The sequence below is a fragment of the Watersipora subatra genome, chromosome 2 (assembly GCF_963576615.1).
Source record: "Watersipora subatra chromosome 2, tzWatSuba1.1, whole genome shotgun sequence".
Lineage (NCBI taxonomy): Eukaryota > Metazoa > Bryozoa > Gymnolaemata > Cheilostomatida > Watersiporidae > Watersipora > Watersipora subatra.
Window position 1 is genome coordinate 31,612,051 of NC_088709.1, and position 18,401 is coordinate 31,630,451.

The window sequence follows — 18,401 nt, forward strand, 5'->3', positions numbered from 1 at the left end:
TCTTTTAAAACATGTCTGTTCAACTCACTCAACAATTCCTGATTTCTGTATTTGCATTTTTTTTCTTTATGTTGGCATGTAACGAAAAACATCATTTTGTTGGTGATTACCAATGCCAATGAAAAGTTATGCATATGTACATCATCAAAACACTTATATGTAGTCTATGAATCATATAACAAAATGTTCGGGATAATTTTATACAACAAGCAAGCAGACATAGCTAGCCAATATTGATGAAAATCTCAAACCATTATTTTTAGCAGACCTACCGTAAGCAAGGTCTTTACGACACTAAGACATGTAGTTCTTGGTTATCACCTCATGATATAGCTATTGCAAAAGCTACAGCTTAGTATAAATACCAAGGGTACATGTTTAGAACCTGAATGTCACATCATCATCATAGGAGTCTGTCGATGTGACAATGACTGTCCTCATGTCTGGTCAAACATCTCCAACCATTTTTATGCTTAGCCCTTTCTTGCCAACCATACCTGTCTATATCCAGCTTCTTCATATTGCGCTTCACGGTGTCTTTGAATCGCAACATGTGCCTCTCCTGGTTACGCTTTCTATCACAAAGCTGAGAATAAAGAGGTTGTTGAGGCATGCGCTCATGATCTATTCTATCGACATGTCTAAGCCAACTAAGATTCATCTGTATTAGAATGGACTTGAGTCGTGTTATGTGTGCTCTTCTCAATGCCTCAGTATTGGTGATCTTGTCCCTTCATGAGATACCCATGATCGATCGAAGATGCCGCATCATATATGCCTGCAGCTTGTCAAATAGTATTCGGTGTACTGAATATTATCTGACAAATAAGTGATATTCAGCCTGAATGTCACTTACTTGCTCATATACTTACTTTTCCCATAGGGGAAATGCTTATACACATACCCTATCTATAGGGAACATGTCCTAATACATACCCTACCCATAGAGAACATGCCCATATGCATACCCCACCCTTAGAGAACATGTCCATATGCATACTCTACCCATAGAGAACATGCCCATACGCATACCCTACCCATAGAAATAATGTCTATATGCATACCCTACATATAGGGAACATGCCCATATACATGTACATACCCTATCTATTGGGAACATGCCCTAATACATACCCTATCCATAGAGAACATGCCCATATGCATAACCCACCCTTAGAGAACATGTCCATATGCATACTCTACCCATAGAGAACATGCCCATATGCATACCCTACCCATAGAGATAATGTCCATATGCATACCCTACTCATAGAGAACATGCCCATATACATACCCTATCCATAGAGAACTTGAATGTATTCTATACTGGCTAAACATTGATTATCAATACAAGTTAGTATTGATCTAATGTTTATAGTGTTATCTGTAGAATATACTGTTTACAGTAGTAGGTTTAAAAACATTCAAACAAATGATTTGCATTTATTGTCTAATTCGAAAACAATTGTGACTATTTTGTGTTTTGACAGATTGAATGGAGTACAGGTGGAATACCAGCCACAATCATGGCAGAACAGTCAAGGACTGCAAAGGTTTTAGCATTAATTCTACCAGAACAAAGTTTTATTTTTCCTCTCTTGAATGACTCTGTTCTTGTTTTACTCATTTGCTATTTAAATGCTTTTATGATTGCTGAAAATTTTTGTCTTGCAGAAATAGACGATTTCTCCAACAGCGGAAAGTTGTGTTTTTTTCTGGCTTTGATATTTTTTATCGTATCTTTAGTGTGACTGCATAATATCGTGATTTGTGATATTTTTTTGATAAGGCAAGTTTTCACAGCTAATACATACATACGTATATTCATATATATATATATTGTAAACCTTATTTCGTGCTAAATATTCAATCTATTAAATCTGATGCAAGGTGTTGTAAATCTAAATTTACTCGTCATGCTAAAAAACTCGTATGTAATAAAATTCATCTAGAAGTGAAAAAAGGCGCGTTTCACCAGGTATTTTATATTTGCAATGAATCCATCGAGAATTGTGCTCTCAATCTTTTTGTCTCATATATAGCTGTGAAAAATATTTTGCATAAAACAAATTTAACATCATGTTATTATTGGTATTAATAATAATAATATTATCTTGCTATTAGCCTCCGTCAAATTTTTGAGAAAAAATTAGTTTTTCGATCAGAGATGAATAAATTTCGTTGGCAGCCATCATAACAGCAAATATTCAAGATGGAGGATTATGTTACAGCAGGGAAAGTAGTGTGAATATAGAAGAATATGTGTGAGCAATGCTTTGAAGATGGAGTACAATATCTGCTTCTCTTGCTACAAGCAGAAGCTGTGCACTTTTAAGAGTATTGTTATGCACACAATGGTTCTGTGTTCTTGGCTAGGCTTGTCTGAGCCAAGTAGCGATGGAACTTTAAAGATTGTAGGTATAGGTATTTTATATTGCCCATTTACAAAGAGCAATTGAAGGTTGGACACCATTTGTGACATCTATGATTTGGACGTCAACTGGATGTTTACAGGTCAAGCACTCTAAGCCATTAGCAAAGTCGCTACTTGCATCAGATGCCATATGCAATTTTTGAGAGATTGTCGACTTACATAGAATAAACTCGAGTGCTAAAGTATTTGTTCTTAAAAATGAAATTACACAAAATTTTAAATGATTTCAAACGATTTTCTCAGAAAGAATCGATATTTTTCTATCAATTGCGATTGTTTCTGATGTTTGAAGTGATCTGATTGGCAGGATGTTTCAAGATTGAAATCGACACAGCTTGATCATGGTTAAACAGCGCAAATCAAGCAAAAGTGCAATTATGACATTTATAGTTGCAAAGAAACAGACAGAATATCGACCCAACTTGAACTCAACAGACAATATCAATGATAGCAGCGACAGCAACTATTAGTGACATCATTTTGATTGAATTTTTTCTGAGCATTTCAACCACGATCAAGTTTTGTCGATTTTAAGCTGAAAGCGTCTCGGCAGCTAGATCATCTCAAACATATCGCAAATGATAGAAAAAAATGGATATTTTCTATTAAAATCTACTAAAATTTGAGCAAGTTTATCTTCAACATTTGGTCATATGTATTCTGCCTAAAAACAAATTGCATACAATACTTCTGACACTTTAGTAGGTTGGGTAACATTTAATGTAGTTACAGCCTGTGGTAAAGAATTCTGTCAAATCTGTCTGTGATGAACACATGGCCATAAGTGTCATGCTGACACTTTCGATGAAAAGGTCTACAGCGCGTGCCAAATCTACCCATAAATAATTTCTTTCTAAATATATCAATCTATCAAAGCAGATAGTCATGCCGAATTATCCAATTTACTTCCTAATACAATGATTTGCAAAAAAATTATTGCGTGTCATCGAGATATAATAGTCTGGCAAAAAAAGAAGCAAAAAACTATAAATATTAACATTTTTAATAGTCATTTTATTTTTTAATAGACACCGGCTGGTGTCACTGCGTTATATCTAGAGACACCCGGATTTCTATTGTCACTGACACTAATATGGAAGTGAAGTGTCTGGATCTTTTTTTAAGTAAATCTGAAACCTTTGATACTTTTTACTAATTCACTACAAATAAAAGTAAAAGTAATTCAGCATATCAAGCTAGCAAACTCAGTACAATATATTGCAAATTTTCATTTCTCGGATAAAAATATCCAGTGAGTACTATCCCTGTCAGATTATATCAGGGTTTACCATATTTTCGAATATACTAAATGAGGAATGTAATACATTCCTGATTAGGTGTTTTCGCACCCCTAAGGTGTGCAGAGCTGTTGTTGTTCGCGCCTTGAAAGCCTTGAAAAGAGCCTTGAAAGCTTCTGTTCCATTTTTAGCAAGTTGGCTATGTGAGTCAAGGTATTTATTTTTTCTATACACCAAAAGTAAAATTATAATGCTATCAATCTTAAAAAAATTATCACCGCATTTCATTCAGCCACAAGAAAACTCTGTTTCAATCATATAATAGGAGAAAGAGGAATGAAAAAAGTCCAAGAACCTAACGTGAGTTGTTTTTAAATGTTGCTGGAGTGTGAAAACGTTAGAGTCTTCTCAGAATGGCCTTCTAATAACATATCGTTTTTATATATTCCCGATATGTCTGTTTTTGATCGCTTTGAGCCTTTTTGTCTCAATCTAAACAAGAAGTGAGAAAATGCCCTTATGAGTCATAGGGGGTGTTCGGTGATAAAAGCTAATAAGAAGCTGCTGGATTACATGTATATATTTATAAACTATGGATTCAGTTGATATATTTTGTGTATCAGTCAAGTCAGGGTGTACAAACTATATTTCTGATGTCTCCTATTTACAGCACTATCAACCATTACGATCAATTAGGTTAGGAGTGAAATCTAATATTTCTATTATCTTTATAGAATTAAATTAATTCATGGGCATTATTTTATATAAGTTATATAAATATCAATTAAATATATATTTCAAATACAAAAAAAGAAATATTTTTTACCTACATTTTCTGTAAAAAGTAATGCTCACTATATAACCCAACAGATCTAAACCAAGTTAGTTTGTGTTGAGAATTGTTGATCTAAACTCATATGCTGAACCGGCGCACCTCTAGTCATTTGAACCGGTGCACCTCTAGTCATATGAGCCAGTGCACCTCTAGTCATATGAGCTAGTGCACCGCTAGTCATATGAGCCAGTGCACCTTTAGTCATATGAGCCAGTGCACCTCTAGTCATATGAGCCGGTGCACCTCTAGTCATATGAGCCGGTGCACCTCTAGTCGTATGAGCCAGTGCATCTCTAGTCATATATATATATATATATATATATATATATATATATATATATTATCCTATATATATTATCCTATTATATATATATTATATATATTATATTATATTCCTATATATATATATATATATATATATATATATATATATATATATATATATATATACTCATGCTACAGACAGTACTGTTTCGACTATTGAAGCCTCATCAGTGCAGCTCAGAGCTTAGGCAAGGGACACAAATCCCATTACCAATGAGAGTTGACTTCCTGCCACGAAACAACCAAGTTGTCTCACAGACTTTAAGAAAGTCAATGTGCTGACACCAGAGTGCTCTAATCACAAAAGTGATGAGCTTTGCACAAAGGCTAATAGTGCCGCACCTCTTACAGAGTGCTCAACCAAACCGAAGTAGTCATACTCATACTACAGACAGTACTGTTTCGGATATTGAAGCCTCATCAGTGCAGCACAGAGCTTAGGCAAGGGACACAAATCCCATTACCAATGAGAGTTGACTTCCTGCCATGAAACAACTAAGTTGCCTCACAGGCTTTAAGAAAGTCAATGTGCTGACACAAGAGTGCTCAAATGACAAAAATGATGAGCTTTGCACAAAGGCTAATAGTGCCGTACCTCTCACAGAGTGCTCAACCAAACCGAAGTGAGGGAGCATAATATGCTCCCTCACTTCGGTTTGGTTGAGCACTCTGTGAGAGGTACTGTCTGTAGCATGAGTATACTATACTCATGCTACAGACAGTACTGTTTCTACTGTACAGCACTGTACTATATATATATACAATATGTATATATATACATATAATATGAAATGCATGGAAATATATATATATGGATATATAAATATATGCATGGATATATATATATAAATATGGAATGCCTTAAGAATGCAATCAAAACTCTTCTTAGACTTTTTGTGGCAATGAAACTGCAAAATCTCTGGTCCGAGCGATCGAGGCTGTGGCGGTGGCACACATTTCCATCTGTTGCAAAAAGTCTGTGTCTTCGTGTCTGTCAATCAACAAGTATCTACTGCCATATTGTGCATAAAAGAAGAGTGTTTAGCAATATCTGCGATGACCAGTAGCTACTAGGTATAGCTAATCATATCAAAGAAAGGGTTATATTAGTCATTGTTTCGCATGAAAGCTGGCAATTATTTTTCTTTGACACATGGTATAGCGGTTTACGCTAGGTTCGTAGCTTGCAGGTGTCTAAAGGTAGAACTGAACCACTGATTTGGAACTCGTTGCTGTTGTAATGAATCAACACCGAAACCATGAAATCTACAATTAAACAACATGTTTACCACAAATTCATTCACCGCAATACAAAAAATAACGATTTTATAAAAGATAAAAATTATCGACACAAACCTTTTGTCGTCTTTAAAAAATATTTACAGAGCTAATTCAAGTAGTCCAACAAAACCAATTAACAGAATAAATTTCAAATTGTTCGTTTTTTCGTGACGTCATTCTATCGCTGTCTGCCATCTTTATGGACAACTTTTATTGTTAAAAACACGAAGCTTCTGCAATTAATTATTGCAAACAATGCTTTTGTTTGCAAATTTTTTATTTTAGTATCAAAACAACACCAAAAAACACTATTAATCAAGAGAATGACGATCGTTTCTACAAAGATGGCGGCTTTTTCGTGGACTAGCGCATGTGCAAACAAGGTGATGACGTCAAAAAAAATAATGGTTTGCTCTTATCAAAGAAATCATCTATGAATCACCAGCTGTGTGTAACTCGTTGGAATTCAAAATTATAATGCCAAGCTTGGATGGAGGGTACTTACTGGAAGTAAAAAGAGCGTCGAGACACAGGCCTGGCCACTGAAGGCAGTTTGATTCTACTGCCAAACAACCAGCACAGTTAGCCGAACACACAACACGCCGAAACAAGTCTCGTGGCGCCTTAGACCCGAACACAATGATGTTTTATTATCAAAGGACAATGAAATCGGTGCGTGAGTAATAGACAGAAAAGGCTACTTGATTTCTCTTACAAACGGTTTGATCATCAGGTCCAGTTTTTTGGTGTTTGCTTGGCACACAATTGCATCTCGTTACCTGATTATATTAGTTTAGCCGAAGTTTTTCTTTTTGAAGAGTAACCAGCAACTGTAAGATCACAAGTATAATAAATCCTGTCGTGAATAACTAAAAAGAATCATTAAAAAGCCAGAGTAAACTGTAATATGAATATTATTAAAAACTAACAGTAAGTCTGGCTGATTTTTAACCAGATAGCCTTTTTAAAAATGAACTTACACAAAACTTTTAGTAAATTTTACCAGAAAGTATCAGTATTTTTTATCGCTTGCACATGTTTCGGAAGTTTAAGTTTGGAAGATGCTTCAAGATTAAAATTGATAAAAAGTGAACTTAAAATGCTCAGATCAAGCAAAAGTGTAAAAATATGAGGTCTATAATTGAGACACGTAACTCTTCACCTCGATTGCAATAGCCTATATCAACTATTGCAACGGTAACGACTAGTGACGTCATTTTGCACGTATTTCTCTTCTGAGCGTTTAAATCATGATCAAGTTTTATCGATTTAAATCTTCAAACATCCTGGCAGTTAGATCCTGGCTATCAGATCACCTCAAGCATCGAGAACAATTGCAAATGATAGGAAAATACTAATACTTTTTGATAAAATTTACAAAAGATTTGTGTAATTTTGTTTTTAAGAGGCTGGTTTTCAGAAACCAAATGAAATCTTGAAACTAAATACTTTGAGCAACCTTGCAGAGGGGATAGAGCATATGCTTGTGAAGGTTGGATAAAATCTGTCAAATGTAGCATTTGCACAACAAACAAAGAAACAAGCACACTAGCAGATGCACAAACACAATGGCAAAGTGAGATTTATTGATATAGATACTAGCTGTGTCTTCCGGCGTAGCCTGGGTATTAAAAATCAGATTATAAACAATGAGAAGTGATGAGATTTGCTTACCACTTGCTGGCAGGCAACTCTCCAGCAAGTGGCAGGCCATTGCCAAGTGGCCTGGCACATTGCCAATGGAAAATTCCAATAACCTAGTTAGTAAGCTTCAAATGCCGGTAGGCAATAACATTGCATCAGCATTGTTGCCCAGCTAGGCTATTCTAATAATAGCTATAGCCGGAATTCGGACAGACATACGACATACAGACATAAAACATACTTTGAGAAATGTATATATATAGAATATAGAATATAGATATGTTGACTACATGGGAAACACAGTGAAGGGAACATTGGAAGGCAGGCTCAGCCTGTCTCACCTCCAAACATTAAAATAAGGCTCTTTGCTGAGTATAAGTGCCCTGTGTTTTGGTAGCTTTAAAATGCCAATTGACGTGTCTCATTATGTCTAATTTAGAATAAATTTCTAAATCATTTACTTAAATATCTAAAACTTAACAGCAGCAGTATTTTGCATATGATAAACCTTTTACGCAAATTTCAATTAACATAAAAAGTTTATGTAAATCTTTGCATTATATTACATAATAAATTCTTTATAACGTAAAGCATCAAGTCTGTGCAAGTTCTCAAACTGGATTTTAATAAGGAGAGACCCATAGCTAGCCTTTCAAGTATCATTTCCTTTCTTTCCATAATCGGGAGAGAAAACAACGTATATTCTAAAAACAATTGCATGAAGCGTTTTAGAAGCTTTAAAAATTCTCAAATGCAAGGTTTGTTTGATAGATATTTTCAAAGCTTTATCTACTGTTGGTGGTGTTGGTTCACCAGAAGTAATAAAAAAATTGATCATAGAAGTGGCATGAAAGACAAATAAATTAAAAGATTTTTAAATACACAAACAAATTTTAAAATACAAAGTTTTGAAAAAATATTCTTAGTTTTTTTGTGTGTTACTGTGAGGTCATTGAACTTAGAAGTTATGTTTAGTTTTTCATTTTGAAGTACCAAAAGTTGTAAGTTTGAGAAGATCTTGAAACAGATCCGGTTTTTTATGTGTATTTTACAGTTTGTATAACTTAAACATTCTTAAACCAAATAATTTTCATGTAGGAGTGTTTACTGTATACCCAAATTAGAAGTAACTGTTAGCTGAGTGATGCCTTTGAAGCAAGCCAGGCTATAGGAACTTTCTGCCAGCTTTTCTGTCAGTTTGGAGACGCAGAGAACACCTGGCCAAATGGTTCGTATAAGTAAAGAATGGCTTATCATTTCCTTTTAGTGGTACCAGAAGTAGTCCTTTTGTGATTGGCCAGGAGGAAAGCAGCATACCAAGTTGTTAATTAGGCTGTCATTTGAGACAACAATTCAAAAGTGTCTAAAACCTTAGCATGTCTTGATAAACTGTTGTTTTTGCGAAGTTGTCCCCCGGCGATCGAAGCGAGCAAAACAACTGTTTTGTTGCTCGCTCCATTCGAGAAGAGACAATTCCGCAAAAACAACAGTTTGTCAAGACAGGCTACTCAAACCTCTTCTGTCTAAGCAGTTTTACACTCTGAAACAGGAAGTATGACAATGCTGCTCTTAGAGTAATCCTGTAAGAGTCGGAGAATGAGTAGTTTTGGCTACGTCCTCCAGTCAAACTTCATGTTGACTGGAGGACGTAGCAATTCTCACATAGAAATACATGATTGTAGTTGCTTTGCTAGTAACAGAAAAACTATTAAAAACATTTCAGTGCCAGCTCTGTTGCAGACAAGTGAGAATGAGGCCAGTCAAGAATCTATTACTGACTAATTAGTACTACCGAGAAGAGATTATAAATCATGGTAACAAATCATAGCGCAGATCTCCAGTAAAATTATTCTAAGCAATAGAATCGCTTGGAGCGAAGGTCTTTTCAGAATTTATAAATTTTCTAGAATGGGATTCAGCGAGAATGTTTGTAGGAAAACGACAGATTTGAACTCGAGGTATAAATGGTTACGGAAGGGCATTATATTAGCGGTTGAGAAAAACCTGTGAAGCAATCACTCGAAGATTGTGTATTATGTCAGCTTAGCTTACTGCAAGCAGATGTTGTGTACGACTTTAGGAGTATAATTGTTACACATTGCAATGGTTCTGTGATCTTAGTTGAACAAGTCTGAGTCCAGTGTTAACGGAACCTCAATGACTGGAGACATGCCCAGTTCAAGAAAGAATTTTAAGGTTTAATGTCACTCCTGTCAACACCAGTGGCCTTGTTTAGACCCAAACCTGGTGTTTCCAGGTCGGAAGTTCAAGAATATTATGCCACACCTGCTTTATAACTATAACCATAGATACAAGTCCAATAGAATCCTAACTTGGTATTATAATAATTTTTATCAAGATTCGCATGTTTTATTTTTAATGTGAATTTTATTGGTACAACTATTTAGAGCCAACGCGGTTGCCTAAATTTTTGATTGAATGTATTAGCTTGAAAGTTCGCAGAAGGTTGAATTACATAACTAGTATTTCAAGCCATTTGCATATTTTTTCCACACCGCCTGAATTACTTTTGTCAGCATTGGCGAGCGAAATAAAGTAAAGCTCAAATAAAATATTGTATTTTAGCATGAATTGTTGGCTTGTCGCTGATCATTAATCAACTTAGTAGAAGTTGACACGATGGCAGTGAATCACAAACTACTAACCATTACTAGTTGGTCGAGATAAGTAGCCAACCGTGATTGATTCATTCTAACTCTTATTCACAGTAATTTTCATGGTCATGTTGGTTAATTTCTCAGATTGGTTAATCTCGAGCCCTGTTTTGTAAAACTAGGGTCGCTAGCTGTAATTACAATATTCTCCTAATCAGAGAGTATTGCTATCTTGTGGTGTGTTATTCACATGTTATTTATAATAATAGCATTTTCAACTGTCAACCACGGGGTTGATGGTTCGATTCCTGCTTAATGCCGATCTGACAAAAAGCTCTCAGCAAGCTTTCAATCCTAAATTGCTGGGTCTTTTGTATCTAGACCGTAACTTGGAGGCCCCGTGTACCACACTGACAACATGGGCACGTTAAAGATCTACCTCTGCCCTTCATACATTGGGCAAGTGAAATGGCTACCCGGTTCTGTTAGACTGAACGTGTTGCGAAATGCATCCCTTCAGGTTAATCTGACAGTTCCAGAAGTGGTAGACACTGAGAACAGGGTCACCTCTACTCTACCATCCTCTTGACACAATTAAGCGTGCACCACTAAGATGCAGGTCATCATCGATTTTGACAGACAGCCATACTACTTATACTATTGATACTAGTACTCTGGCAGCCCCTGTGCCATGAGAGGTCATCATGTGTAATAGCTAGCCGCACAAGTATTCTAAACTGTGTAAAGTGGTGGTAGATGATAGTGGGCCTGGGTTGTAGTCTGAATATCTTGGTTCGAGTTTTTTTCCTAAAGCTATTAGCGTGGCTTAAGACAGACAGACAAACAAACCTCATATTATAGTAAAGGCTAATACTCTGGCAGTTTAGCGCGCTGAGAGAGAACATCATTTGGGCCAATGATGCGCAGAGAATAAGTATGTCCACAATAAATCTAAACTCCTGAAAGGTGAATGATTGGTGCAGGTGATAGTGGCTCTAGGTGGCAATATGAAGTTTTGTGGCTGTAAATCTCCAGAAGCAATCTTTTTTCCACCTTCCAACCATGGCTTTGGGCAGACGGAACAGATGTGGTTTCTATTATAGTACAGACTTTAATTTTGTGGAATACCATTATCTTTAGGATGTTATTTATAGTGATCCCTATTAAAGGAGGTTGCATCATTGTTATATCGGGTCTACTAATAGAAAAATAAAAGAATTAATGGCAATGACGACAAATAATTAATAGCTAGATATGCCTGCTCTGCAGATGCTCATCTGTAGAATGAGTAATATTTTGTGTACCGCAAAAGGCAAACTAAAGATATATAAAACAGAGAGCTGTCGATATACAGGATTTCTGAGTTAGTACGCAGTAGATTCCTATCTAGCTTATCAAAATAACCTAGCTATTTTGATAAGTTAGGTAGTACAGTGTTGCTGTTTTCAGCTTAGAAAGAGTAGTGGTTTGGAAGAGCATGGAGGCATTAAGGTTGTTGCTCTATTGAAACTTTAGCACATAAATCTTTTGTGGGTTCAGAGCCATTGTTCAGTTCGTTGAAATAAATAAACGTTTAGCCACAATTCTGACAAGCAAATTTTATTGCAGAATCAAGTGAACACTCAAGCTCTGTGGCAGAAGCATTGCTTATATGTATTGGTTTAAGATGATGTAATGTGTTCTGCAAGCAACATCAGCTATGTTAAACACACTGAGAAGAAAAAGAAAAAGCTCAAAAGCAAAGAAAGATAAAACCGGCAAGTAAAAGAAATTTTTTGTTAGAACTATGATAAATTAAAACTTACTCATAAAAATAAAACAAACGGATGTAATTGTTTTTGTGTATGTTTACATGCACTGTTGAACTTTTGCTACCTTACATAAAATACCCCAAATATGGAAAAAATATTTGCTCACCTAATTTCTGTTGGGTAGTTGGACTGTCAGAGTGCAGACTTATTCATATTAGTTGAATTTGAAAAAGAGAGCATGAATTGAATAACGTCTCTACTATTGACTTTCTTTAGAATTAAATTCCAACCTACAGTTTACATGTCAGGCATTCTTGACTACTAGGTGCCTGCCATTCCCTATAGAGAAGATAACTCTTATAAACTTCTACTTACTAATCATCAACTTAATTTACTCCTGTGCTTTGTAAAAAAGAAACTTTTTTAATGACACAACAGAAAAATGATTATAGTGTTGCAGTTGACTTTAGAGTTGCCTTACCTCTGTAGATGAAGCACGAGAATAGGATTGACCATGGCTGGATAAAGTTTCTTTTAGTACGATGTTACATTTCGTGTAGAATTTGGTTTGCTTAACAAAGAAATCCTATTACTGAGATTAAATTTTATTGATAGAAAACCTGGTACGTGAGTAATTAAGCTTATCTCATATTGAACACACAATAGAAATCAACCGCAAGCCAAAAAATTTTATTCATAGTGATGACATGTGCTGCTACTATATATTTCTGTTTTTGCTTTATTGTTCTTTATATTGTATATTTATATACAGATGAATTAGTTTAGGTTTATTCCTTTCAAATATGTCAAACAACTTAAAACCGTAAAGATTGTCTCTGATGCTGCATCCTTACTTTCTAATAAGTTTAAATCAGCAGCTAAACCCAACTTTGACAAAGTCAAACTTATTTGAAAGCAGAACTGACAGATGAGGAAGCATCCAAAAATATTGCAGTACAAATTAGAATATAATCGTATTTGTTAATGTTATTGTCAGTAATCTGATTTGCTATACAAACAATAAATACTTATTATTACTGCTTTCAATCAGTGAACTAGACCAGACTCCACTTTTATATTATTTTATATTTCGTTGGGATGGAACTGCACAAACTAAGCACATTATTTGTTATTACTTATCCTTTCTCGATATCTATAAGATAAATTATAAAATATGCATCTCAATGGAAAGCTACGGATCTTCTACTCATGAATATTATTAAGTATTAACTGATATTTGTTTTTTTAGCCTAATTTTAGTAAAATAGCAGTATCTGCACATTATGACAAAAAAGTCGACAAAAATTAAATCAATATTTGTCGACTATATTGGTCAAATTCACATGGTTTTAAACATATCTACAAATGTAATCATTTGAAAGCAAATTGGTGCCCCTTTGGAGTATAAGTAGCATTTTAATATTTAGTTGGCCAGGCCTTATTATCAATTACAGGATAGGATAAAGTGGATGCTTAGTGAATAGATTATATTTTTATAAATACTTGTGATGACAGCGAGAGTGTCTACAAAACTTGCTTTTCAAATAAAGTATAGTTTCTGTGGTCTGAGATATTTATGGTCTCATGCTATTAATGGTTTTATACCATAAATAGCTGTGCTACCTGGCGTTGCCCGGGTAATAAAAAAGTCTTTGGACAGAAAATTGATTTGTATTTAACATATAACAACATTTGCCATTCTAACTTTTAAACTACATATCATGAGAGAAGTGTTTTGTGTAGTTGAAATAAATTAAGAGAAAAATAAAAACAACTGTAAAGGTTTTAAAACTTTGTCAAACAACTGTAACTTTCAAGCTGTTAGCCAAGCACATTGCCAATGGAAAATTCTTGTAAGTTGTTTAATAATATAGTAAGATAGGCTTCTAATGGGGGTAGGCCATGACCTCGCGTCGGCATTGTTGTCCAGCTACAAGTATTCTAATTATTGCTATAGCCGGACAATCAATCCTACAAATACACATACGGACAAACTTTGTGAAATATATACAGTCAAACATGGATAACTCGAACTTCAAGGGACCGAGCAAAAGTGTTCGAACTATCAGAGCGTTCAAGTTATCAGAGCACTGTCACAAGTCCATATATTTACTTATTTATTAGTAGATACATGTACATATACAAACTATAATATAAATCAAAAGCACAAATGGCTTGTTTCAAATTAAAAGCTTCTAATGTAAAGTTTAAAACGTTTTCATGAAAAAGTATAGAGATTTTTCTATCACTTGAGATTGGTTTGTTGTTTGAGGTGATGTTATTGCCAGGACGTTTTTCAGATTGACATTGGCAAAACTTGATCGTTGTTGAAATGCTCAAAAGAAAAGACATTTTTTTCTTTTGGGGTTTTACCCACGATCAATTTTGCCATTTTTTCTTGAAGTTTATGCAGATTACCTTACTTTACCTGGGATTCGTTAAGAGCAACACTCCGAGGCAGTTCAATTAGAAGTTTTACGAGGTTTTACGGTACATTTTATATCACTCACGCTTTTTTAATAGATACTTATTGAATGTACACACGTATTCTGTGTTTAGGTCAAACGATGAATAGTTTTTTGTAGTTCAGACAACCGTATACGTTTAATTACAACATTTTTAAGACGTTTTAAACATTCAACATTCCGACGTTGATTCAGCACGGAATCAACGTCGGAAAACTATTCATCACGGGCTAGCCGGGTCACGCACTCAAGGATTTTCGCCACGCACATACAAAACAACATGCGATTTTTGTTTTGTATGTGCGTGGCGAAAATCCTTGCGCGCGTGACCCGGCTAGCTCGTGCTATTCATCGTATCACAGTATAAATCAAATTTCACCAAACTTTTAGAAAAGTCGTTGACAAAAATATTTTGCCGATGGTGGTAATAACGACGCTTATGAATTACGAAAAGATGAAGTTTACCTCTATGGCTTTGAATAAAGTGATTTTCTAAAGCGATAACAACCGTTTCGGTAGCCGTTGGGCAAAAAAACAGTTCGAATTAACAGTGTTGAGTTCGAGTTATCTATAGCAATTTATCATTACGTGGGAACGGACCAAAGGAAATGTTCGAATTAACCATGTGTTCGAGCTATCCGTGGACGAGTTATCCATGTTTGACTGTATATAGAATAGCAAATAACAATACAACAATGACCAAGTAGTCTCATAATTACGTGGGAAATGATAATAAAACATTTATACTTTCAGATAATAGAGTAACATATTATTACATATATTAAAAGAACCTTTTTTATTATCAAAGAATCTGTTGCATTCACTACTTACGTTATGACGAAGGCTTTCCGCCACGCATGCTGTCTCTAAAAGATTATCACACTCTTATGCAAACAAAGTATTTTTCACTTATCTGCTGGAGATACTGGGCCACTTCAATCAACTTCTGTATCTTTCAGCCTTTTTATCAGATCACTGCATATAGTCCTTACAGCCTCAGCACTAACTAGGTAGAAAATCAAGCCGGTTAAAAAAGGTTTTTTGAAATGTTTAGTATTGTCTTCTCTTTGGATTTTCAGTTTACTTTCAGTTAAATCGTAATTGTAATATTCTGATGGGTTGTTTAAATAAACCCAAAAAAGAACATTTTAAAATCAGCTTTTCAGTTGATAGCCTATGTAATGACAAGCAGTTATTCATCAAAAATTGTATTTATATACAGGTGTATATAAATTACTGCTGCAAGAATAACAAAATCTAACAAGAGGTGTCCCAAAAGCCTGTATAGATTGAGCTGCTAATAGAGGTGCATTAATCTTTAATTTCCATAAACAATGACATGTATTACAGATTTTTTTAACCACCAGTTTTAAATTTTATGCATTGTAAAGAAAAAATTGATAAAAAGTTGGCAAAATTTATTTAATGAAAATAAGCGTTTAAAGATAAACAGTCTTTAGTCATAATATACTGCTCTCTCACATAAATAACTGGTTTTTTAAAGACCTCCTTCTACATTAGGTGGATGAGTGCATGGCATTACACTTATTATTAAAATAAATTATGAAGGTATCTAAGGTTAGTTAACTTCTGGTTTTTAGATTCTATTTTCAATATTTTAAACTTTTAATTTTTTTGTCTCGGTTCCCTTAGTAAAGTTTTACCCTAATAAGCTGCAGCGATTGAGTTGAATGCAATGGCTAATATCTAAAAGTACTTCATTAGTTAAAAAGGGCACCGCTGTAAGACAAAAGTTTAGAGCAAAACATTAAGCTCTCTCTAAATCTAGTTTTAAATCCATTTTGCATCCACTATGTGACGCTTTCAGACTTTTTTCTTAATTGTAAGCCAGCATTTTTTGGAAAAAAATTTGCAATGAGTTTATTCAACTGTATATATACTAGTCGTTTATAGTTTGACAGATGTCAACACTAAAAATTCTCAACTGTTGATTCAATTTAAGTTTCCATTTTAGGTCAGCAGTAGATAAAACTATTTAATAAACTATGAAAATAGTGAGACTAGTTGCTGGGCTAGTTAGACTGGAGTTGTTACCTCATGGCTAACAATGTAAAGTTTAGATTAGGTTTGAGTTGAGATTAGTTAAGCTAACCCATCAATTTTGAGCTAGCTAGGCATCCAATTGTATGCTTGGAAAAATAATAAAGCTATTTACTCTTTGTAACTATTAATAAATCTGATTTTAAAGATCGAAATGCTAACACTAATTTTTTGAATTTCAAAAGCGAGTTACTTCTATCATTAAAATTCTATTGCAAGATAAGAAAATTGTTTTTGTGGCATGTTATAAAGTTGGCATGCGGTATAGTGATGGAAATGTACAACTTGTTTGTAGATAAGAATAAATACACATGTTATAAGCATTGGTTTGGTTTCATCTGTTCAAATGTTATGTAAACAGATACCAGGTGGATCTCTATAATTACTAGTACCCTGGCACTATAGCAGCCATGATCGATCAGCAGATGTAATAACTACCTGCACAGTTGTTCTTTAATATGGCAAGGTGGTTGAATGGTGCAACAAGTATCAGTTTACCAAACTGAAAGTTGTGGGTTCATGTCCTGTTGAAAGTTCTATGTTCTTAACAGGTTGACGGATGGGTACAGCTTTTATCATATTAAAGAGCTGAAAGGTTGTAATCATGTCTCAGGAATAGAGGTGGAACGAGACAGGTTTTTAACTAAACTTGAGGCACTGTCTTGTAAAATTTCAAGAATCGAGACACGTGACAGTAAAATAATGAGCATTTGGTGATGATTTTACTACACAAGGACTAGCGCACTTGATATATGAAATTGATAAACCTCTTTTTAAATGGAATTTTCTCCTGGTGTAAACAACTTAAATACAACATTTTAATAGCAATGTGCATGTGTTTTTTGTAAAAAAAAGGGACACAAACTGCTCTAAAATAGCGAAGTTATATGTTTCTAAGAATTTTGAGCTTGATTGATAATAACTATTATAAACATATTGCTTTGTACATGTATAATTGTACCATCTATTGAATAGGTCTTACTTTATTTCCTGCAACTTTATTTTCCTTCTTCTGCAGCCATGTTTTAACAGCTGTGCGCAGGCGCTATAGTTCTATTTCCTGTCTCGAGTTTGGCAATAGTTAGGTCGAGACGAGAGCAATCTGGGATGAGACAGGTCAATACTCAAGATGTCTTGTGTCTCGTTCCACCTCTACTAAGGAAGCTTGTCAAAGCTTGATCATTAATTGAGAAAGTACGGTAGCAGAAACTTTTCTAAGGCGTACTAAGTGGACTAGAGAGCTAAGAAGAGCATAAAAACCTAAGGTTTCTTGTTATCTGAGTAAATATTATGTTGTAATGATTAACAAAAACAAGTCATCGGAAGTTGCCTTCCTTGCCTACCTAAAGTAGGCTAACAAATACAGTAAATATTTAGAATTGCCAAGAAGGTTGTAACTTTAAAACCAGTATGGATCAACCAGTTTTTCACAACTGCACTCAGCTCCTACCACTTATTTCAGCAAATCTTTACTGTTGGATAAGAGTCGTGTCCCTCCGTCTGTCTAAAGTCTTGGTCACAGATTAAGAAAAATACTCCTTTTAATAGGATTTGATCTAACAACTTTCATGTTGGTGGACCAACTCTCTACCACCTGCTCCAGTCAACCACCTTCTCAAAGTTTGGAATAATTTTAGAATTAGTTATTACACGTGGTGATATCTCATGGCTTATCAGTGCGCCTGGGATCTCGTATTTTATAATTTAACCCGCGATTGGTTTGGTACATAATCGCAACAATACCTTGCATGAG

The 18,401-nt window shown here is 34.8% G+C and overlaps 1 protein-coding gene across 1 annotated transcript in view; it reads left to right on the forward strand.

The window, feature by feature from the left end:
• LOC137387479 (uncharacterized) overlaps positions 1-1,894 on the forward strand; it is a 37,342-nt gene extending 35,448 nt beyond the window's left edge. The window contains exon 7 of the mRNA XM_068073912.1: positions 1,491-1,894. Within this exon, the coding sequence (XP_067930013.1) occupies positions 1,491-1,560 (70 nt within the window). The 3' untranslated portion in view covers positions 1,561-1,894. The remainder of the gene's footprint in view (positions 1-1,490) is intronic.
• Positions 1,895-18,401: the final 16,507 nt, after the last annotated feature.